At 35.2% G+C, this 24166-nt stretch overlaps 1 protein-coding gene across 9 annotated transcripts in view; it reads left to right on the forward strand.

Moving 5' to 3' along the window:
• Window positions 1–24166, forward strand: part of siz (Brefeldin-resistant Arf-GEF family protein schizo) — a 389510-nt gene that overhangs the window by 252798 nt on the left and 112546 nt on the right. For 8 of the 9 annotated variants that reach the window (XM_068376730.1, XM_068376731.1, XM_068376732.1 and 5 more), the window contains exons 7-8: window positions 12704–12829; window positions 23702–23861. In XM_068376730.1, coding sequence (XP_068232831.1) covers window positions 12704–12829; window positions 23702–23861 — 286 coding nt within the window. The remainder of the gene's footprint in view (window positions 1–12703; window positions 12830–23701; window positions 23862–24166) is intronic. The other variant, XM_068376725.1, reaches the window with a different exon arrangement.

Here is a 24166-nt window from a genome sequence, read left to right on the forward strand (position 1 = left end):
ATTGTAATGACTTCTTAACTTTTATGTTTTAATTGAATTCTCTCTTATTTTTCATATATAATAAATGCTATCGGCATCAATGACCTTAGATGTCAGGATGCCAGAAAACTTTCAATCAATCAATCTTCTTCGTCTTCTTCTTTTTCTTCTTCCTTTTTTTTATCTTCAACTATTTGCAAATTCAGTCTCGACTTAATTATATTTTTTATCCAGACTAAGCATGTTGAGCAGAATACCTTTGTGTCTCTATTTCTTATTCTTTGCTGTATTTCAGCACATGTAGGGTGTGTTGGAACATGACATGCGTCGCATTATCTGATCAGTTGTTGAGGAATAATAATGGAATACCATATCTCACATGTATTACACCATTTTGGCATTCTTTTTCCCAATGCATCAATCAACATATTCACCATATTTGACTTTTTATTGTTCTTTGATGGAATGTGTGGATCTGAAGACTATGAAGCGCGGAGTAGATTATGAATGGGGAAATATTGAATTAAAAGCTCAAGACAGAGATGACTGGCAAAATCTAACCAAGGCCCTTTGCGTTAATAGGCGTAGGAGAGATAAAGATGAAGAAGATGATTTAGATAATATTAGAAATGTAACTAAGAATATAAAAGCTGATAACCTCTTTGTTTTTCATCCCTAGGACCATAAAGAGCATCCTTATTAATTCCTATCAGAACAAAAAAAAATAGAATTCAGAGTTTTCAAAGTCCTATTTGACAATTGTGACAAAGCCTATGTGGGGCAAACAGGTTGTTCTGAATTTCAAATATAGCTTTGAGAACTCAAGGACTTGTTCATCTTACAAGATTTGAGCATGACATCATCTGGAGTGGGTCATCTGCTTTTTATAGTGTCTGTCTGTACAGGAAAAAAAATCTGCAATCAGCCATCATAAACCAAACAAATAGTATGGATTTGTTGTAGGTGCAGTGGAAATCAGACATAGTGGACAACATCCTTCTGAATCCGATCATCAAAAGGATAATCCAACAAGACTGACTGCCAGATTACCAATCTGGGTAAAAAAAAAAAAATAATTAAAATATATACAGTATATATAAAAAAGAATGCATTTGGAAATATTAAATCTTGATAATTTTTCTCTCAACCAACAACAACCACCTAGATATTATTATTACTATTATTATTATTATTATTATTATTATTATTATTATTATTATTATTATTGTTGTTGTTGTTGTCGTTGTCGTTCTTGTTACTACTACTACTACTACTACTACTACTACTACTACTACTACTACTACTACTACTACTACTACTACTACAACCTTAGTTAGAAAAGCAGGATACTAAAAACCAAGGGCTCCAGCAGGGAAAAATAGCCCAGTGTAGAAAGGAAATAAATAAACTACAAAAGAAGTAATGAACAATGGATATAACATATTTTAAGAACAGTAACATCATTAAAATAGATCATTCATAAGTAAACTATAAAGAGACTTATGTTGGCCTGTCAAAAAAACATTTGCTGCAAGCTTGAGTATTTGAAGTTCCACCGATTCAGCTACCTGATTAGGAAGATTATTCCACATTTGGTCACAGCTGAAATAAAACTTTTCGAATACTGTGCAGTATTGAGCCTCATGATAGGGAAGGCATGACTACTAGAATTGACAGCATATCTAGTATTACAAACAGGGTGGTAATGTCTGGGAAGATCTGAAGGCAAAGGATGGTCAGGGTTATGAAAAATCCTATGCAACCTGCACAATGAGGTAACTGAACAAAGGTGGGAGAGATTAGTATCTAAATTAGGAATAAGAAGTTTAATCGACTATAAGTTCCTCCCCAACAATTTCAGAGATTCAGCAGCTGAAGACCAGACAGGAGAACAGTATTGAAACAAGGGAGAATGAAAGAATTAAAACACTTTTTCAGAATAGATTGATTACTGAAAATCTCAAAAGACCTTCTCAATAAGCCAATTTTTTGTTCAGTTGAAAAAGAGACAGACTAAATGAGTTTCTCAAAAGTAAATTCGCTATTAAAAATCACACCTGATATAAAAAATCACACCCAAATTTTAAAAGTCATACAAAGCTAGAAAAATTATCAATACTGTGATTGTGAATTTTAGGAGCCACTGTCCTTGACCTACCTACGGTGATACTTTTGAGTTTTGTATGGGGTCAACTTCATGCCCCATAATTTGCTCCATTCATTAATTTTAGCTAGATCCCTATCAAGAGATTTAGCAACCCCAGATCTACATTCGGGAGATGGAATTGATGCAAAGACAGTAGCATCATTTGCATATGCAAGAAGCTTGTTTTATAGGCCAAACCACGTGTTTTGTGTATATAGTATGAAAAGTAATGGGCCAAGCCGTTACGAACATTATCCCGAGGAATACCAGATTTCATATTCCTATATTCATTACGATGCCCATCAACAGAAACTCTTTGGGATCTATTACTTGAAAATTCAATAATGATGCTAAGAAAAGACTCACCTATTCCAAACTGTTTGAATTTTGCAAACAGGGACCTCATGATTAACATGGTTAAAGGCAGCACTAAAATTAATGCCAATCATATGAACTTCCTGACCAGAATCAAGGGATATAGTTTGTGAGAAGGGCATTGCCTACTCCCATGCCTTTATGAAAGCCAAATTGCAAACTAGGGAACAGATGATTATCTTCAGCAAACCTATTTAGATATTTTGCTAAAAGACATTAAAATATTTGAGAGATTATGGTAGTTATGGAAATTGGGTGGTAATCAGCTGGACTTGAGCTACCACAAACACATTTACATAATGGAGTAACATTACCAATTCTCCAACAATTGCTAACTAGCAGAAAAGGATAAACAACTTAGGAGCTAAGAAATCTGCAGTCTTTATGAAAAAACAAAGGAAAAATACCATTTGGGGCTATAAGGTCCATCAAGGGAGCTTTAATTTCACAGGAGCAAAAAGCTAATTTAGTTATTAAGCCTCAGGAAAACGATCGAGTTTCTCATTATTTTGCATATTGTCAAACACATCAGCTAAAAGGGTTTCATTTTCTTTTGGAAAGTGAGTGAAAGAGCCATCTGGCTTAAGTAAAGGAGGAAGTGTAACATGTACACCAAAGAGTGCAAATTTAAGGATAGCCCACCACTTATGTTATTGGGTTGTACCAGAAATAAGTTTTTATATGGTTGAATTGTATTCCTTTTCCAATGAAGCATAAACTCTCTGAGAAAAAACTGTTAGCTAAGTATATTTATTCCAAGTAAAATCTGATCTGTTACCCTTCCAAAGATGATAGGTCTCCTGCTTCTCCAAATAAGCATGTCTACAATCATCCTTGAACCAGGGTTTGTCTTTCACTGGGTACTTTAACACACATTCTCATTTAAAAGAACAACAGGATTAACACAGTTATACAATTGTGACCCATTCAAATAAAAAAAAATCACTCAACATACAATTCCAACCTGCCTGAGATTTTATATAAATCTTACATTAATATGATACATCAGGGACAGGCTGTTCTGTCTTCACTACTAATGAAATCAAGACATGATCAGATGTCCCAACTGAAGAAGCAACCTTACTTGATATAATGCCAGAGGAATCTGTGTATAGTAGGTTCAAGCAGTTACCAGACCTGTGAGTAGCTTCACTTATGATTTGCTGTGCATGATTTAGAGACAAAGTCCAAAGCTCTAAAGCCATGGCAATCAGTGGGAGAAATAGAATTCAATCACAAACTTTTATTACTTGAATCTCATGACATCTACCTTCGTAGCAGGACAAATGTGAGGCCGGGTACTCAAACCTTATATATACCATTCCCCATGCCCTAGGAATGGCATCTCATTTCAAAATTATTGGCTTCTTTCTTAAAACCAAATATAAGAAGCTTAGATGAGTGCCTCATTTGAGAAACTGAGCCTAAAAGAATATCATACTGTCTGAGCACAACTTTAAGTTCTTGAATAAATTCATGCAGACTACGAACATTGCAATACAGTAGATGAAACTGGCGAAGTCTAGGACATACTGGTCCCAAATTTTGCTCACTGTCTCCAGACAGGATAAGTTAAATTTTTAGGTTTAATATTTGATTGTAGTCTTACATGGGTTTCTCACTTAAAAGCGTTAAAAGCTAAATGTCTCGAGGCTCAATATTTTAAAAGTATCGTCCCATACATCTGTAACTGAATTTGGAAAGAATCAAGGCCTTGTATAATTTCAAAAAAGTATTGTGATCTGCCCCTCATGATGGGCAGATCGCAATACTATTTTGAAATTATACAAGGCCTTGATTTTTTCCAAAATCAGTTACAGATGTGAAATATACTCCTCAGCCACCCCAAGCCGGTTAAAGATATTAGATTCAATACATCATGGTGGTATTAGATTGTCCACAGGAGCGTTTAAAACCTCACCTATCCCAAGTCTCCTTGTTGATGCTGGAGAGTTACCTCTAGATCTTTACCGAATTTCTGCATTATTCGATATTGGTTTAGATTGCAAAGACTCCCTAATTCTTTAGCCTTTCAGACTGCAAGCCATGTAAGTCACTCTACATACTTCGAGTTGCACCCTAAATCTCCTCAACCTTATGGGTTTCGGGTGAAACAATTTTTAAACAGTCTTGATATAATTAGAATTAAGGTGCTTCCATTTAAGGTATCATCAATGCCTCCATGGAAATTACCAGAGATATCTTTTTGTAAATATTTAATGGAGTTGAGAAGAATATGACTGACTTATAATCCAGGTCTCTGTTTATGGAACATGTTGATGAACATCGGGGATCAACTTTTATATATACTGATGGCTCCAAACCTGATACTGGCGTTGGGTTTGGAGTACATAGTAATGGTTTTAATTGTAGAGGTCCACTTCCTCTAACAGCTTCAATATTTACTGCCGAACTGTATGGCATACTAACCGCTGTTGAGAAAATAGCGTTGGAAAAGGAGGGTAATTTTACCATTTTTAGTGATGCAAGGAGTGTCCTTCAAGCTTTAGAAGTTTTTAATTCTAGTAACCCACTAGTTTTAAAGATTTTAGAATGGCTTTTTATTATTGGAAGGAGAGGTATACTGGTTTGATTTTGTTGGGTTCCAGCACATGTAGGTGTGTGTGGGAATGAGAAGGCAGATTCATTGGCGAAGAATGCAGCATCCGAGTTGCTACCAAGTAGGTATCCCATTCCCTGTAATGATTTCCTACCTAACATCAAGAAATTGCTTTGCAATAAATGGCAACAGCACTGGGATAGTCTAGATGGGAATAAAATGAGGGAAGTAACAAATGTTATATCTCCTTGGAGGTATGACATGATGCCCCGAAAATGGGAGACGTCTCTTTGTCTTCTCCGTATTGGTCACTCTCGGTTGACTCACGAGTTTTTGCTGAAGGGCCAACACCAACCATATTGTGACAACTGTTTGGTACCTCTAACAGTGAGGCATTTGTTGACCGAATGCCCCAATTATAATAACTTGAGGAATAGATATTTATTTGAGGCTCGAGGTGAGGGTGGCAGGTTCATCCTTGCCAAGATTCTTAGACATGATGTGTCCTACTATGCAAGTGGCATTTTTAGATTTATTTCAGAAGCAGGTCTTCTGAAAACTATTTAACTTTTACAATGACATTAAACTTATGGTTTTAATTGAATATTATTTTATTTTATATATATATATACATATATATATATATATATATATATATATATATATATATATATATATATATATATATATATATATATATAGACTAAATGATATCGGCGTCAATGATCTTAGATGTCAGGATGCCTGAAAACTTTAAATCAATCAATCATAAAACTTAGAAATATGAATAATGATAAAAACAAAATGTACATATATATATATTATATATATATATATATATATATATATATATATATATATATATATATATATATATATATACATATATATATATATATATATATATATATATATATATATATATATATATATATATATATATATATATATATATATATAGATAGATAGATAGATAGATAGATAGATAGATAGATAGATAGATAGATAGATAGATAGATAGATAGATAGATAGATAGATAGATAAATAGATAGATAGATAGATAGATAGATATAAATTAATTGAAAAAAATATGTAGAGATACAAAGTTGGATAAAATTGGTCAACATGGCAGAGCTGACACCATGCAAGGTTAAGTACCCTCCTGTGTAGCCACTATCGGAAGGGAGACACTAATTGTGATATTGAAAGTGACTACTTGTGAGGAAGATAAAGCAACAGATAAAGGAAAGACAACATTTTGAAAAACCACCTGGCCTCCATGACCCTTCTATCAAGCCTGTTCAACACACCATTTCAAAGAAAACAAGAGGAAGTGTACCCTTAACCAAAAATATTCTACCTCAAGACAGTGGAAGACCATAGTGCAGAGGCTATGGCTCTATCCAAGACTAAAGAACAATGGTTTGTTTTTGGAGTGTCCTCCTAGAAGAAGAGCTACTTACCATAGCTAGAGTCTCTTCTACCCTTACCAAGAGGAAAGTAGACATCGAACAATTATTGTAGTAATTAGCCCCATGAGTGAAGAAGAACTGTTTGGCAACCTTAGTGGTGTCAGGTGTATGAGGACATGAGAATGTGGAAAGAATATGCCCGACTAGTCAGTGTATGTTTAGGCAAAGGAAAAACGTGAGCCATAACCAGTTAAAGGACCTAATAACTGTCTAGCGATAGTTTATCAAAGGGTGTCTGGTGACTTGGCATACCTACTACCTAGATAAATATAAAATGAACTTTTTCATACATATTTTTACTGCGTCTGTGGAATTCGTGTTTCATTTTCCATCCCGATGATGGTCAGTGTGTATTGGCCGAAATATAGTTACTAATATAATTTCCCTTTTTTCCTTTATTTGTCTTTTGAACAAATATATTAAACTATTAGATTGTAGTTAGAAGATATATGTGTATATTTATGTCTATTTATATTTATACGGCTTAATGCTCAAGAGCACCAATATTTTTTTCTATTTTTATACTGATGTGCATATTGCATTTTCTCCAGAAATTTGTTTTATCGATATTTACCTCATAGATTTATGAAAAATTTCCCCATTTTCTTTCTTTTCAAAAGGTATATGCCTACAGTAATTTAATGAAACAGTCCTAGCAGTTAATGGTAGCACGGTAGGAGTTATCATTCTTCTGTTTCAAAGTTGCAAGTATTCCTTTTGCTTGACATCACAAGTCAGTATAGAAGGCAGCTGAGCATGTATATGAACATTTGGTGTTTATAGATATAAAATAATGTATTAAAGAAATTAGAATTCTGTTTATTTCTATGAATCTCCAAGATGTTCATATTGCTTATTCCCACACACTGATGGAGGTGGGACACTAGAGAAGAAAAGAGGTAGGTCAACAAAAATTTCAAATGTATAGCATAGCTAGAATTCTGGACTCAATAGATCTAGAACTTGATAGGAAGATCTCAAAAGCAATTTATCTAATAGGTCTCCAGATGGTATCCTAATGATATTTGGAATAACCAAATTGAAATCTATAACTTATGTTAAGGAATATAGAAGGCCACAGCAGCAGCCACTGTAGGACTTGCATGCTAATAATCGTCATCTGAGCGTCAGGATTTTTCAAGATATTATCCATCTAACACCAAACATGTGTTAGTACCTGGTGGGACTAGCTGAGAGAGAGAGAGAGAAAGCATGAAGTGAAGGGCTGCCTTATTAAATGTTTAACAATATTAAGGGTGTAAGAATATAATCTTACTGCCTTCCTCCAGAATGAGAGCTCAAATGGAAGGGGAGAATGAATCATTCAAGCTTCCATCCAACCACAAAACCGCTGCTAGTCACTGCCAGCCCCGTGTATGTGGATGGCAGTCCAAGAGAGGACTGAAGAACTCTCAACAGAACAGGGGTCTCCCACCGGCAGCTGTCACAGCCGACACAGCCTTTCCCGGAGCCATGCGTCCATAAAGGAAGACTGAGAGACTAGGCGACTGCATATGTAGGAGCCCGGCCGGCCCCGCAACCTACTCGGCAAGCGGGGAGATTGTAGGACGACGGCCACAGGGTTGCGATGGCTAGGCTATGGCTAAAAGACAGAGGGGGACAGGGAAAAGGGTCCTATATCAAGTGTGGAAGAAGGCGGCAAGGTTGCCGTCTTCCCACACAGGTGAGAAACTCTGTTTCAATATCGGCACCATCCTAGGCTGCAGAAGAATATCTATTCTTCAGTCTATTGTCTGCCGAAACTGTTAGGAGGCGGCGGCAGGATTGATGCCGCCTCTCAACAGGAGAGAAACATCGTTTCAGTGTCGGCGCCATCCTAGGCGATAGAAAAATGTCTATTCTTCAGCCTAGGGTCTGCCAACATAGGACTAGTCTTCCAGACCGCAGCAGAGAAGGTGGCGGCATCATACAACCACTTCAAGTGCGGCCTAGGGAGGCATAGCCTCCTATGCTGGCAGCTGAAAGCCGGCAGGGGAGTGACTACTCACCCTGCTGCTCGGCCACCAGCAAAAGACTGAATACTCTGAAGTTCTGTCGAAAACCCAAAGCCGGCTATCCACCGGCAAAGGTAAGAGACATAAAACACTAGCCTAGTCAAGCCGGAGTGTCTACTCTATGGCAAGACCAAGATAGGGTTGTCGCCTATGGCGGCCCTCAGAGGGAAAGAGGGATTACCCTTAAATCTCCACAGGAGACGAGTATCGATTTATATAATAATTCTAGGAGATATCTATCTCGGCATGAATTGATAAAACGATACACGAGGGTAAACAGGGAACATGTATGAAAGTATACTAAAGCGTCTAGGCTAGTTAGCCTAGCGCCGGGCGAGATTCGGTTACCTAAATCGCTGAAATTCTAACGTATACGATCGATGAGGAAGAGGAAATATATGCAATCAATATACAGTATCTTTACAAGTATAAAATGCCTAAATAGCTTCATATTTTAATGCTATTACAACTAGGAATGTCGTTCTATATCATGCAGGAAGGTAAACTGAAGCGCGTAGGCTAGGAAGCCTGGCGCAGGCAAGGATCGGTTACCTAAATCGCCGAAACTATAAAGAATACAATTGACATAATATATAACTTCCTAGTAAATATTTTAACTAAATAGCTTCGTAAATATTCATGCTATTATAGCCGGGAAAGTCGTTCAGATAACTAAATAACACATGCGTTATGAACGACAGCGCCCATGGCGCCTCCGGTGAAGGCGAAGCTCCAACTCTTAAAATTACTCTAATTTCACTGTGAGGCAGGAGCTAAAAATTATACACTGTAAAGATCAAATACTCAACTTTCCAGAGGCAGAAGAGGCTGGAGATTGCATAGTAAATCCTTGAAATCGAGCACAACGTTAGAGCAATGGGAAAACCACCGTGCGAAACCGCTACGAATATAGGAATAAGCGCCATCTAGATACTCAATAGTAGTACGGGAGGAAGGGTACCTCTATAACGGCTCCCCTTCTATTTTTGCCACTTTCCCCCTCGAAGCGAAAATGCTATTTGGGGTGAAGATTGCTATGTGTCGTATCAAGATATACGTCCCTTGATATTATGCGATATCCTTAAGAGAAATTTTAAGGATATTCACACCAGGAGTTAGAATTCTGGAGACCTAACGGTTAATTCTCTTGGAATATCACTGTAGCCAAATATCCCCTAGAAAGCTACCTATAGGAACCTACCATCAGGATGACATGGCTTGAGCCCAAAAATAATAATAATAATAATAGACTGACCAGACGGTACTACATTGGTCTCGGGTTACGGTTCATTTTCCCTTTGCCTACACATACATCAAATAGTCTGGTCTATTCTTTACACATTCTCCTCTGTCCTCATACACTTGACAACACTGAGATTATCCTACAATTCTTCTCTCAACGGGTTAATTACTGCACTGTAATTGTTCAGTGGCTAGTTTCCTCTTGGTAAGGGTAGAAGAGATTCTTTAGCTATGGTAAGCAGCTCTTGTAGAAGGACACTCCAAAATCAAACCACTGTTCTCTAGTCTTGGGTAGTGAAATAGCCTCTGTACCATGGACTTCCACTGTCTTGGGTTAGAGTGCTCTTGCTTGAGGGTACACTTGGGCACACTGTTCTGTCTTGTTTCTCTTCTTGTTTTGTTAAAGTTTTTATAGTTTATATATGAAAAATTTATTTTAATGTTGTTACTGTTCTTAAAATATTCAATTTTAATTGTTAATTAATTCTCTTATTTCCTTTTTTCTTTTCTTCGCTGGGCTATTTTCTCTGTTGGAGCCCCGGGCCTTATAGCATCCTGCTTTTCCATCTATGGTTGTAGCTTACCAAGTGATAATAATAATAATGATAATAATGGGTATCAACAGAGGAAACAGACCGTAATTTGGAACCAAGTTGGCAATAATCTGTCTAGTAGGGTAAAAGGCTCTTGCAATAGACATGAGGTTGAAATATTAGCCTTACTTAATATTTTAAATAATTTATAAAACTTGATCAAAATCAACTATATACCCGGTAGTTTATTTGGCTAAATAGATATTTCATGTTAAAAGATCAGGAATTTGGTTTGAAAATTTTTACTGCTGTTCACTTTTTCCCAAACAACTACCTACCACATCCAGAAAATTGTATCTGAGATAGGTAGGTTTTGTTAAAGCAAGTATGGCATTAAATCCTACAATTACCCTATTGGAGAAAAGAATTAACAGGTCAATCTTGTAAGGGAATGTCATACCTGGCCATTCAAACAAGATGCAGTCATACCTCTCTTCACGAAAGAATCTGCCTACAACATTTTCACGCTGTGAAACGAGATGCGAATGTTTTTATGACACATTACAAAAAAAGTTTTCATCTCAAGAAAAAAAGATTTGCCAGCCAGGCCGAGAATAAAATAGTCACCCATCAAAAAAAGTTAAAGAAAATGGGTTTACACAATAGAAAATGTAGCTGTAGTCAATAGTAGGTGTAACTATAATAGTAACAGTACATATGGTACTCTATATTTTGTATATGTACAGTATTGTACAGTATATATTGTATTATTTTCCATTTATTACATTATGTTCTAATAACTACTTAATTTACAGATATTAACAGTTAGTTTAGGTATATTGAATGTTTCAAATGTATTTGGCTGTACAGAATTTCATTGTGGTTATACTGTAGCTGTATTATGAGATTTAATTTGGTGTTTTGTAGGGTTTGGAACAAATTAGGCAATTTACATGTAAAGTATGACTCACAACATGAAAAAATCATATTATGAAAGCCACTCCACAACAAATTAATTTTGTGTTGTGAGGCATTACTGTACTTACAACTGGCACTGAAGTGTTGAGCACATGCTCAGGCCTGTGGCCAAATTCATATCACATTTAACGGCACCTTCCTATGGATTGGGATATCTTTGTAACGCCACCCCCTTAGTGATATTTATGTATTTATTTTGAGAATTAATTTTATTATTAACTATAGTTCTTAACAAAGTACAGAGACTCCATTTTGATATTTAAGATTTTTTTTTATCTTACAACCAGATGCATAGGCGTGATAAAAACATGAGTACTAGAAATTTCCTCACTAAAGTAATCCTGTGATGAACTAGTGGCCCAGCTTGTAAGGGAAGGAAAACACTGTCATCCAGACTGATCACAAGATGCGACCGACCAGCTGAGCTAGTACATCACCAATAATAATAATAAAATTTAAAAACATTATGGTATGAAACCGCCATCTGAATTAAAACTGAGTTATTTACGAGGAATTCCTTTAGCGAGAGGTGGGATATAAGGATCCAGCTACCGAACTTACTCATGGGCTTTGCAATCTAGATGTTTATAGAGCAACTAGGTATTATGCTTTAATGCGCAAGGATTAAGACGCAGGACTAAAGTAGTACAACAATTTGAGACTCATGCAGGAAGAACTCAATTTTAAAAGGTGCAGTGAACATTCAGAACCCTTACTAAAGGAACTCCATATAATGGGGACCACAAGACTCAACTATAGAAGTTGGGTTTGTATAAGCAACCGGCAGGCAAGCCAGACATACCGCCAACAAGAGAAGGCTCATTGTCCTTTGAGAATAATACTGTTCTCAACTCCATAGAAAGAGCAACTATTCTTTATGTTATTCCCTTTTAACAAAGAATTACTTTCCTTGGCTGTTATGAGCAACAAACGGTAGTCATTATGTTTATAACGTAAGCTATATCGTTGCGCAATGTATACTCTCCGGTTCTATAAACACTAACTTGGAAAATAGTTCCTGAGAGGAACTGTGTGATATCATACTCTTCATGGCTATTATTTAAAACTCATTCCTAGAGTACTATTTAACATTATCCAATAGACTGTTTTGAAAGGAAGGAAAATGGGAAAATTTTTTATAACTTTTGGGGGGTAAAAGTCTATAAAATGAGCTGGAGAAGAAGCAATATGAACATCAGTGGGGGTTCATAGAAATATGATTTATCTGATATGGCATTGTGTTGAAATGGATTCCTATATAAAATGGAGCCCTATTATCTTTTCATAAATTAATTCCTTACAATTTATGTATAGTATGATTTTGATACATATACCGGCAAATGAATAATGAATAGTTTCCATGTAGAGAATTAATTCAATGGTGGTTTGTTTATTGGTTTAGCTCTGCTGTATTGTCTTCTGCAAATCATAGAGTTCATTGCCACCCTCCATCCCTGACACCTCCATCTTCTACGCCATCCTCACTCACATCAGAAGGTGGACATAGTGAAAAAGGAGCTCTTAGAAGGTAAATATGGAAGGTGGTTGTGTTATTGTACAGATGTCATGTTACTCTGTAAGGGTAGTACCAACTCGATTAAATTTAATGTGTCTACTGGCGAAAAAGGAACTAAAACAATTGATATTTGAAGCAACTATTGCAATATCTCTTTGATTCTGTAATGATAAATGTAGTTTTCAGGTATATAAGTAGTAATTTCAATAGTTCTATTTTGTTTAAAATCATGTTCTATTATTACTATAAAGTACAAGCCATATCCTGATAGAATCCATTACTTCAGTATTTGGTTAAGCATTTTCAAGGTACCTATCTTATTTTTCCACAAATAGGATACCTCTCCCTCACTTGTTTGAGTTTTTTATGCTTAATTCTGTTATATATCTTTTTCTTTTTATGTGAATCTTCATTTCAAGATTCCCTTGAAGAGTTTTAAACATCTCACTCTTATCCAATTTCCTCATTTCAAACTAATCTTAAGGAGGTATAAATCTGCCTCTCTTATACCCATATTCCTCATTTGATGGTTTACTGAAAGGTCACTTCTGCTTCATAAATATGATACATACAGTATCCTTGCTTTTGCATTGACTTGTGAATATGCATGTCTTTCTGTTTCTCAGATGCAAGACCTCAGTCTGAGGTAGTAATTTTGGGAGTTGAGGGTTTCAGGTTTTTACAAAGCTATTGTTTAATTTTTGTTTTTTGTTTTACATAATTGCTCATGCATTGCAGTAATTTTTTTCCAATTATCTTGTGTTCTTGAATAAAAAAGATCTGTACTCTAGTTTTTAATTCGGGTATGCTAATTAATTTTGATTTTGTGTTAGCTATAGTATTGCTACCATTTCCCAGCTTAATCATTTGTGTAGAAACTGCATCCTTTTATTACATTAGTCCATGTAATTTTAGTTGATTTATATATAATGTTTCACAACAATTTTTAGAGCAAATATGATGTAAAATTGTGGGATTGCTTATATAGAAAAGTGGCCCCTTTGTTGTGTATCTTTTGTACCCATATTAACGTACATTGTGGAAACTGAAGACTTTCTTATTTCATGAGTCTTTTGACAGTAACGATTTAACAGTAAATGAATAATATGAGACATTAAACATTAAATACTCTGAACGAATAAGGTAAAACAACAGGGGAGGTCCTGTAGAGAGTTGGGTTCCCCTGCTCTATGGGACTGGAAAAGTAGCCCTCAAAGTAAAGTTAAGTAAAGATATTGGTCAGTCCCTACGGGCATTTTGTAATCCTAGGAGGTTTACTCTAAAACCTCTGAAACACATGGGGCTTCCTGTGTATCGAAGTCTTGCTTCATTCACTTGTCAGCTTCTTTTAGTTCTGCTAGTACATCTAAGTTAGGTAAGTTTTAGAATTTCTTATACTCTGCTCTTCATAAACAGAATTGGCCAGAGCTGGTATTGGAGTTGGAGTCACATAACACTCATCCTCCTAGGACTTGGTATAGGTGTTCTGCTATGAGGGAATCAGAATCTTATTCCCTGGTGCAGAGATTGATGTGGGTCTAGCTTCACATCATATTCCTTCTCATACATAACTGTAAAGAGACCAAAGTATCTTTTATACCATCATCTCTCTTCTTGTGGTACTTCCGGCTAGCTTTCTGCAAGAAAAGTTATGGGTTCTGTGTGATTGACATGGTATTACACAGGATTTAGGTGCTTATAGAGTTAATTTTATCACAAAGTTGTGTGTCATAATCTCAACTGGTATGTAAAACTGCTTGCTTTTTGGCCATTCCCGTCACTCACAGTAGTTTGATACTAATGATTCTTCTTGTAGCTCATATTTCACAAGTGTTGCAAGCACTTCTCTCTCAGATCCTCTCGTCGGTAAAATTTTTTTTTTATTTTCTATTTTTAGATAACCCAGCCATACTGGCTAGATTGGTTTTGTGCAAATTTGCATCCCTTAGGACAAATAGAATATCTAAGATAGTGCTGCACAACATGCATAGTAACTTTGCTCCCTCAAGTGACTTTCTGTTATTGCAGAATATTTTCCAACTACCGCATGTCTTATATCTGATAGTCTTGATAGATTTGTATTTTGTGAAATCTGTGTTATTTTTCTTGTAAGGAAATAATTTGCATTCTTGAGAGCTTACTGGACTGTTAATCATTTTGAGGTCAGAATCAACATTCCTTAGAGCTTACATAACTTAATCATTTTGAGATACTGTGGGGTGAGGTTTGAACGAGCAAGTCTGTTCTTCCCTGTTCCCTACTTGTCCCTCTCTAGTCACAACTTGTCTAGTTTATGTTGATAGCACCAGCCTATTCAGACTTCGTTTCCTGAAACCTCTTCCAAGGTTCATGATTTGCCTCTGGAAAATTTTCTTGGCTCAGAGAATGCATTTAATTAACCTTTACCCGTCCACTTTTCTAATCTGCTGTTATTGTAAGTTTTTATGAGGTTCATTCTATTGTTATTGTATAGAATTACATATTCTAAGTATCAAGATGTATATAGTTGTAAAGAACCTCTCATTGTAGAGCAGTGAAGAGGCAATGTATTAGGAACAATCTACTGTAGAAAACATTGTTTTGTCGGATGATCATGGTAAAATTATTTTCCATCGTGATGAGGTCTCACTAAATTTGAGACTGGGTCTCTCAGAAGCAATCAATTTTGCTGACATCCTGAATACAGTAAGTTGAAAGACAGAGGCACTAAGTAAGTGTTTGACAAATACTGTACATGATTATTTACTTCATTTCCTTACCAGATACTAGGTTAAAGTGTTTTACTAATATGAGATTGCTCATTGTAGACAAGAAAGCTTCCTGCAGCTTTAGAGGCATTGGTTAGAGATGTTTTGAATTTTATTTCAATGCCATCTTTAGTCTGTATTCCTCGGAGACAGATACAAATGCAAAGTTTCTAAGACGACTACTAGTGCTTGTTATTAGTTTCTCGAAGGTTCCTCCAACTTGGATGAGGTTGCCCAGGCCAGAAGACTTGTGGCTTTGCTTCATCGGGTACCCTATGTAGATATCAAGCTATGGGTCTATTCTGTGGTAAATTTAGTACTCATGACACTTTAACCATGCTGGAATCCTCCCAATTTTACCCTTTTTTTAACATTGTATTTTAAAGTATGAAATTATTTGTGAAGATGTTAAGAGGAAGGGGTTTCTGTTTAGCTTGCTTTGTATAACCTAATTTACATTGGTAGTTATAGGCTTCTTTTTCTTTATCCCTCTAGAATTTTGCATACACTTTTTATTGATGACCTCTTGATACAAGTTATAAGAGAAAAATGGCTACCAAAGAAACATTGATGAAGGTTTCTGGCGGAATGCTTCTACACTTGCAAGATGAGTTGGTCCTTTTTTACCAATTCTAATTGTAGACTAACTAATATTTTTGCAAAGTGTTCACAATACATGCTCAGGATATTTAAGTTAAATACTAACTGTAAATTTTTTTCACTAGAGGAGTCATGCAATTTGGGGGAGTGCATCAGAGAATACAGTAAACAAAAATTCTTAAGGTTACTAGTACTTAGGCCAGGTGATGATTTTAATGGAAAACTGGTTCTTGTTTGACCAGCACCCTTAAGATGGCTGATTCTATGTTTATTGACAATATTAAGGGATCTTAATTTTGATGCTTCAAAGTCTGGGAATAAATGTTTACCCAAATTTTCTACACAGTATGTACTGCATATTGTATTTCCAATTGTATATATCAAAACCCCTTTTGATATCTGAGTCCTCCAAAAGGACATGCAATCAATAAATAAAAAGTCATCAAATCCATAAAAAATATTCGATATTTCATTGTGGCTAAAACTTTGAGTTACCTTCGCTTTGGATACTCATGTTAACTAAATTAGCCTTACGGAGCGTGACTCACAGCCTCTTGCTGGGAATTTTGGAAATTCAACATCTATATTTCATGTTTCAAATTGTTTTTTGAATAAATTTTTTTTTGCTAACAAGTCCTTTTTATACATTTATGTAAGCGTGTTTAGTCCCAAACACAACCTTTTTCTGACTTGGGTATTTATTTATTTACCTTTTCTTCAATTATTCCAGGGAAAGTCATTTAGTTTTGTATCCCATCTACAGTAACTTCATGATTTTCTGAGTCATAGTTTATCCATTTTTTTAAATACTACAGTATATAGTATTCGTAAGTAAAATTTTTCTGCAATTCTTTCATAAGGTTTGTTCTTATTTCTTCATCTGATCATTTATATATTTACAACTTTTTTCTGAAAGATGTATTATGTATCTGAGACGATAACTAAATAGGTCAAAAGCATATAAGTTGCCCAGAAAATTACAGGCAAGAATATATTAGCCTAGCCCGTTTTGTTCATGTCTGTATATGGTACATGGTAGCTTATCTGTGTGTGTGGAGTAGTGAGCAATATTCCTGATTTGAAGGAAGTACTCACCACAGGTTAATAAAATACTGTAACCCTGAAGTGTAAAAAAGGATGAATATGTTCTCATGATCTCCAGTGATGACGACGATTACTGCAAAAGCCCAAACTTATACCTACTATGGTTTATTCAGTCTATCTCTACAAAAAAAAAAAAAATTGAAGCCCAATTTATCAAATAAGAAGTTTTCTTAGAAAAAAAATACTACTTTTTTTTAATATTTACTTTTTTTTTTGTCATTCAAACATAAAAAGATAGGGAGCTCTTCACCCGACAATCTGCATGTTCACTTTAGAAAAGCAACAAAAAATTTCTTATGTATTGAAGTCACCTTTAAAATTGACTTCTATGCATTGGTGAAATAATGCTGAACATTTGAAAGAATTAAAATTATCTTTCAGTCATTTGATGAGATAAGATGCCCTGGTGTGTAAGGTGACCTCACTTTTGGTCCTTCCCTTCTTTAATGAAAACGAATTATTGCATTTATAACCTTGGAGCCAAGAAGACAGCCTTAGTAAACTGTTTAGAAATGTCTGCAAGCCACGTAGATTGTAAAAGTACAGTATTGCCCTTATTAAATGGGCAAATGAGCATCATTTTAGGGTTTCTACATATAAGACTGTGGCTTTACAATATACTAGATGTAAATGTACTGAATTAGTACCCAGTTTAACTTTGAAAGGTAATATTTTACTGTATGTATAAGAAGTGAAATATCTGTGCATAATATTTGATTGTAGGTTGCCTGGTCTAGTTACGCTGATAGTCTAAATTGTGAGGTCAAGAACTCTCTCTTAATATTTTAAAAGTTTTACTGGTTTTAGTTAGGAAGCAGATAAGAAGTCATTATTTAGGCTATGATTCTATGTATATGTCTGCCAAGTACATTCTTGTGCTTGTAAAACTGAATTAGGAGAACTGGATGCTGTACATAAGGAGCTTTATAATGTGCACAAATGCAATTACTGTAGATCTTTGCCTGTTGAGAGCATTTATGTGGAAATTTGGTGCAAATTTCTAAAGGAAGGAATTAGGTCTTGGTATATATGCAGAATTAAATGTGCCTCAAGTAACCTACCCTTGAGTTTTTTAAATTAGGGAAACTCTTAAAGAGATTTGGTGATCAAAGAACATCAATGACCTTTCAGATAAAGACTAATTGATCAAATTGATGATTTTCTCTCAGGGGGGCAGAAAATTCAAGATATAAAGTTTCCCTGTGATTCACAGTGAGTAGCACATTAAATATCCATATGACCAAAATCTGTCATTAAGATAACCACTCCCATAGAAGAGGTAATTCAAAAATGCATACATAAAAATCATGTAAAGCTAAACAGTGTACTCTACCAATGACTAGAAATAAGAAAATAATCTATTTACTTTAGTCCACAAGGATAAATCATATTTAAGAATAGTAATTGATTGTTTCTGTATTTACTGCAGAGATGGCAGCATGGGTGAAGACATTGGAGTTTGGGATTTGGGATATTCAGGTTATTGCAATTTTGGCATGGAGATTGTCTGTAATTTGTTTCAAATAGTATTTTTAATAAAAAAAATATTGCTAAAACATTCCTTTCTTCTATTTACATAAGGGTATCAGGCCCCTTAGCAACTCCTCTGACCTAAGCACATATTTATTTACTTTTTTCCAAGAGTTAGAGGAAAATATATTTAGATTAGTGTCTCATAAACAATTCTTTCTAACACCTCATAGGAGGCTCTTGGTTTTCTATGATTCTAGATAGTATCTTAAGGTAAACGTTTTGGTTGCACGTGTTTCTTAGTTATATTCGTAATGTATCTTTTTTTGCTTATTCATAATATTCACAATTTTTATGTTATGGTCATATTCAAAGATGGACAAAGTGTCAGAAACAATAACTAAACATGAATAAAGTAAAAATATCCAGAAAGCATGCTAACAAGAATATATTGTGCTAGCAACATCTTACTCACTAGTGGGCATTTGGTACAAGTAACGTATGTATTTCTGGATTTGAGGGAAGGGGCCTCATCACTGCTTAGTCAATAACCCTGAAATATGATGATTATGTCCTTATGAACCCAATTGGTGAGGTATAATTACTGCTAAAAGCCCAATCTATTCCTTAATAAAGTTAAAAAGACGATTACTAAAAGTAACATTGAAGCCGATTTTTGAAAACATGAAATTTTCATAGAAAATTTGAAACTACTCTTTTGTTTATTGACCAATATTTACCATTCATGTATATGAAGATATAGAAAATTTTATGCTCTAAAAATTCATAGAAGGGTTTTAGAAAGTTATAAAATCTTATATATGAAAAATTGCAATCTTTATTATTATTTTCAATATGTTTTGAAAAAAATATATTAGATAATAAGGATTGATAAGAAAAATTTGTTTTATGATAAACAGATTAGTAGATTAAGTTAGAAATGACTCAAACAGTAAAATTTTTTTAATGGGCCTGAGTCATACCCCTAAAAAGTTTTAATAGCTTCCACCCGTTAATTCAGGAAGCTTAAAGAGTGGCTCTTTCATATTTACTTTTGGATCAAAACTGTTCATTTCTGCTTTGTTCCCTGTCATGCAGTAATTTGTGGTAATAAGGTATCAGTTAGTGAAGTGAAAGTCACTTTGAATGAAAATAATTTTGTAGAAGGGATATCTTACTTATATAAGAAGAGACCGATTAGTTCCTATATTTTAAGGAAATGGCAAAAGTTGGTTACTCTAAAGAAACTATCATTTAATGAGGCAAAGTCTGTCAAAGCTCACCAATGGGAAACTTCTATTTAACAGTTGCATATTTCATATAGTAGCCCATAAGGAATGAATTTTTAATTCTGTATCATTCATAGCCTGAATAAATTGCGACATAACGCCTTTTGATAGTAAATCTTACATGTGGCTATTACATACTATGCCTTTGATTGTAGTAAGGATTAAATGCTCTCTGGTAAAAAAAAAAAATACCTTGATTTTCAAGATATCAGTCATTGAGGGAGACCTGAGAAGAAAGTATGTTATATGTGATAGAACTTAACTTTGAAAAGTACAACATATAGTTATAGATAATTTTGTACCAAATTTTTTATTTTGATGTGCAACTTGCTTGAGTAACTAGTCTCCAAAATTACCTTAATTAATTCCAGTGAACATGAAAAATCCAAGAAAATGTAATTTTTTAATGCATATGCAGTTACTATACAGTTCTTTTTAATTAATTCAGAAAGCTATCAAGCATTGTACTACAGTACTGTATATTTATTTTACAAAGTAGAATGAAATTTAATGAATAAATAAATAAAAGTAAGGCCGAATCTGCCTTAGACTCATAGACAAAAATGGTTATGATTACAGTTAAATTTATTCTTTATATCAAAATTATCCTAGAAAATCTCAATTTTTAGAAATGTAAATGGTAAAAAGAAGAGCAAAACTTGTTTATTTTTTCATTTTATGTTTATAGATAAAAAGACAAAACCTACATTGAAGAGCAATGCTCTTTCTTTGATGATTCATGAATCTTTGGGCATTTGTGATGTATTAATCCAAACATGGTGAAAATAATCAATATTTTTGAAAGTAGGAAAGTTAGACTGGGGGAAGTGGAAACATTTTTATATAACTACATAAATTAGACTAAAAGTGAGCCTCATTCTTAGGTTGGGTTTATTTTTTCAGGCCATTTCTGGGATATTGATTTTTTATGTGAATTGTGTTTATTTCACAAAAGAAGATGAGCTTTCATGGGAAAACAGAATTAAAGATGGAAAAACTAAATTTAAGTATCAACCCACATAAGCGACACAGAACTGAGAAGCTGAAGAGCATGCCTATGACCATGCTTATGCAGACTGCTACCAATTGCTTGTTTTCCTTTTTTTCATACTTCAGGTGGGATGTGTTCACATATCAATACATTATTAAATGTTGTTTAGCACTATTACAAAAGCTATTACATAGCTGGCCAGCGGAAAAATATTTTGGTTATTCTATTGAAGTTTATGACTTAAATGACTTGTGCAAGAAATGACAATTCACAAAGCCAATCAACATTTTCAAGTTGTGGCACTATCTCATTCTTTTCATTAAGAAAAATCTTGATTTCATCCAGAAGATTCATAAACATTTTCAGTATAATCTGTCTGCTGACATGCCAGGAGTCAGCATTATGATATCCACATCAATTGGGTGGGAAGAAGGGCTCGATCCCTCGGAAAGCTGTAATGAAGGCTTTGAACTCTGAGGGTCACAATAGTTCCTGTTAATTGCAGTTTTGCCTCCTATCACTAAGCTTCACAATGCTTCCCTGAGATTATTTTGTTATCTAATTAGTGCTAAAACCTTCACAAAGGTAGATTAAGTTTCGGGGTTTTTGGCCTCTGCCTTTGTGGGTCCCTGATTTGGACCTATAGGTTCCATGATTTCCCTCAATTCGTCATTGAGTCAAGGAGACTGTATTTCCTAGTGTCCTCTTCCACCTCTTGAACCATTATCACTAAGGGCTTCCGTAACTCCAGCGCTCACTTTGGGTGACTGTTTTATTCCTCTTAACTCTGAAGGGCTCACGCTTCCCCGTTGGGAAAATCCCTTCCAATGGTTTTAAAATTGCTTCCGTAAGGTAGTGGCCAGTGAGAAAACTTGATATATATTATGACCATGTCCCTGCACCAACTATCCGATGTGCGCAAGTCCCTCATGGGTCAAGTCCTTCTCAGAGGGTGTTATTTCCATCGAGGCTTGAACTCGTGGTTCACGGTCCTGAATGGGTAATTTCTTATTCCCATAGGAATGCTTTCAATTGCAAGAATGTAAATGCTCATACAGTTACTTTCTTGAAGATGAATCTTCCCAACTTGCTGAATTATCTTTTGGTTGATTTTTAATGTGAGGTTGACTATGTGACTCGTCATCCACCGATATATCCTCCTCAACTGGGAAATGAGTGTCAAGAATTTTGATCATTAGCCTTGGTGGGTGACTTGACTTTGATGCATCTCCAGGCTTCCTCAAGTTTCTTTCATAAGAATCGAGTGCAAAGGAGAGATCGCGCTTCTTTATAGAAGACTGCAAGCCAGGTGACCGTATGTCAGATAAGGAGAGCCTATCATATGGAGGGCACCTACTGCAGGGAGAGCATTCATATGCGGGAACACGAGTGACTAGGAGAAAGATTCCTCCATTGCCAGAGTTCATATACTTGGAAGTAGCAAGTACAGGATCACTCATGTTAGTGAGCGGGAGCCGTCTGTGATAACAGGCGACTGTTTTATTGGTCTCTTTGAAGAGTGAGAGCCAATTAAAGAGGTGTGAAGGGGAGAGGATATTGTTTGGGCACGAGCCGGTAAGCTTGTATGATCAATTATGAATACTTTAGAGGGGTCGGATCTCTTTGAAAGTGTTAAGCCCTTGAAGAGTATGCAGAATTGGCAACTCTAGGTGTGAGCACACTTAATTTATAATACATATATTCCAATGATTGGAGCTCGTGTGATGAATGTGCGCTAAGAGCCAAGCGATCTCTTTCGTTACCTATATCTTCTTTGGCTATTCACGATCTCTTGAGTGATGATGCGCTGTCTGGCTCATGCGATCCTTGAAAAGAATATTCATAAGTATGTAGGTGATCATGATGATTAAATATGTAGCACAATCACTGGCAAGTGCAATGGTTGAGCCCAGTCCCAGTTTCCTGGAAAGCGCGATTCATACGATTGAGGAACATGAACTACTAAGCGCCTTCTTTGTGTGTGAAGGGGAGAGCTTGATAGCTGCTCATGTTCTTGAGAATGATCTGAACACATTTGTAAAGGTGAGACTCATGATTTTGTTTGTATACGTGATCTCGATTGTCTAGAGTGTGATTGTGATTGTAGAGGGGACTGAAGTCCAAGTGACGTCAGTGTGTTGAAGTTCTACCAGCCGAATTCTAGCTAAGCTGAAATTTATTCTTATGAAAGGAAGTTGTTTTGTATATATATAGGAAGAAAAGTGACATTTTAATCTCTTAATGATAGGTGTTGAAATGAGAGAGGTTTGCTGAGGTAGCAAGGTAAGCCGTAGGAAGGTATTGACATAATAGATTATATAACAGAATTAAGATTTATGTAACTTTATGTAACTGATGTTATCATCACAGTCAGGGAGCTAGCTGTTCTCAACCTGTCATTTTAAACTACAATATGAGCTAGCATTAATAAAACAATGGTTTTTACATCACATGATTATTCAAAAAGTAATTTTATATCTCATACAAAAAAATCTTTTCTTTATGTAAGGTCCATTTCTGACTGTGTTGATATAACAATAATAAACCAGATCAAGGAAAGTGGATGAGGAAGTAGGCCATACTAAGAAAAGTTGGTTAGAAAAGGAGTGCTATACTGTATTCCTATGAGTAAGAATTTTTTTACAATATACATTATATATGAAAAAATATTTTGCATTTATAGGTCAGCAGATAATGGATCAATGTCAAGTGTGCAGTCATCAGGGTCTGACTCTTCCCTTTCGCAGTCCAACTCTGATCGTGCTACTCCATTGTCAACTCATGATCAAGTGGATAATTCAGACTATCATCCTACTTCCCCAATATGGAAGCGCAAAAATCAAGTAAGAAAACCTTCATGAAATATATTTCATTTGAAGTCAACACCTGTGCATCATATTTGTGTGCGCATATGTTTATACTGTATATGTCAAATTGTAATTAATAGCCATAGCAGGAAGAACAGAGGCAACTATTTTGATTGTAGATACAAAATTAATATATGGCAATGGAAATTATAATGTGTTCATATAAAAGGCAAACCCTTACCAAACCATTACACTAGCTAGCTTTATGGTTTTGTTTTAAGTGAGCAACATTGTATGTGCCCAGTGTCATATATAATGTTGATAAATTAAGATGTAAGACT

The sequence above is a fragment of the Palaemon carinicauda genome, chromosome 7 (assembly GCF_036898095.1).
Source record: "Palaemon carinicauda isolate YSFRI2023 chromosome 7, ASM3689809v2, whole genome shotgun sequence".
NCBI lineage: Eukaryota > Metazoa > Arthropoda > Malacostraca > Decapoda > Palaemonidae > Palaemon > Palaemon carinicauda.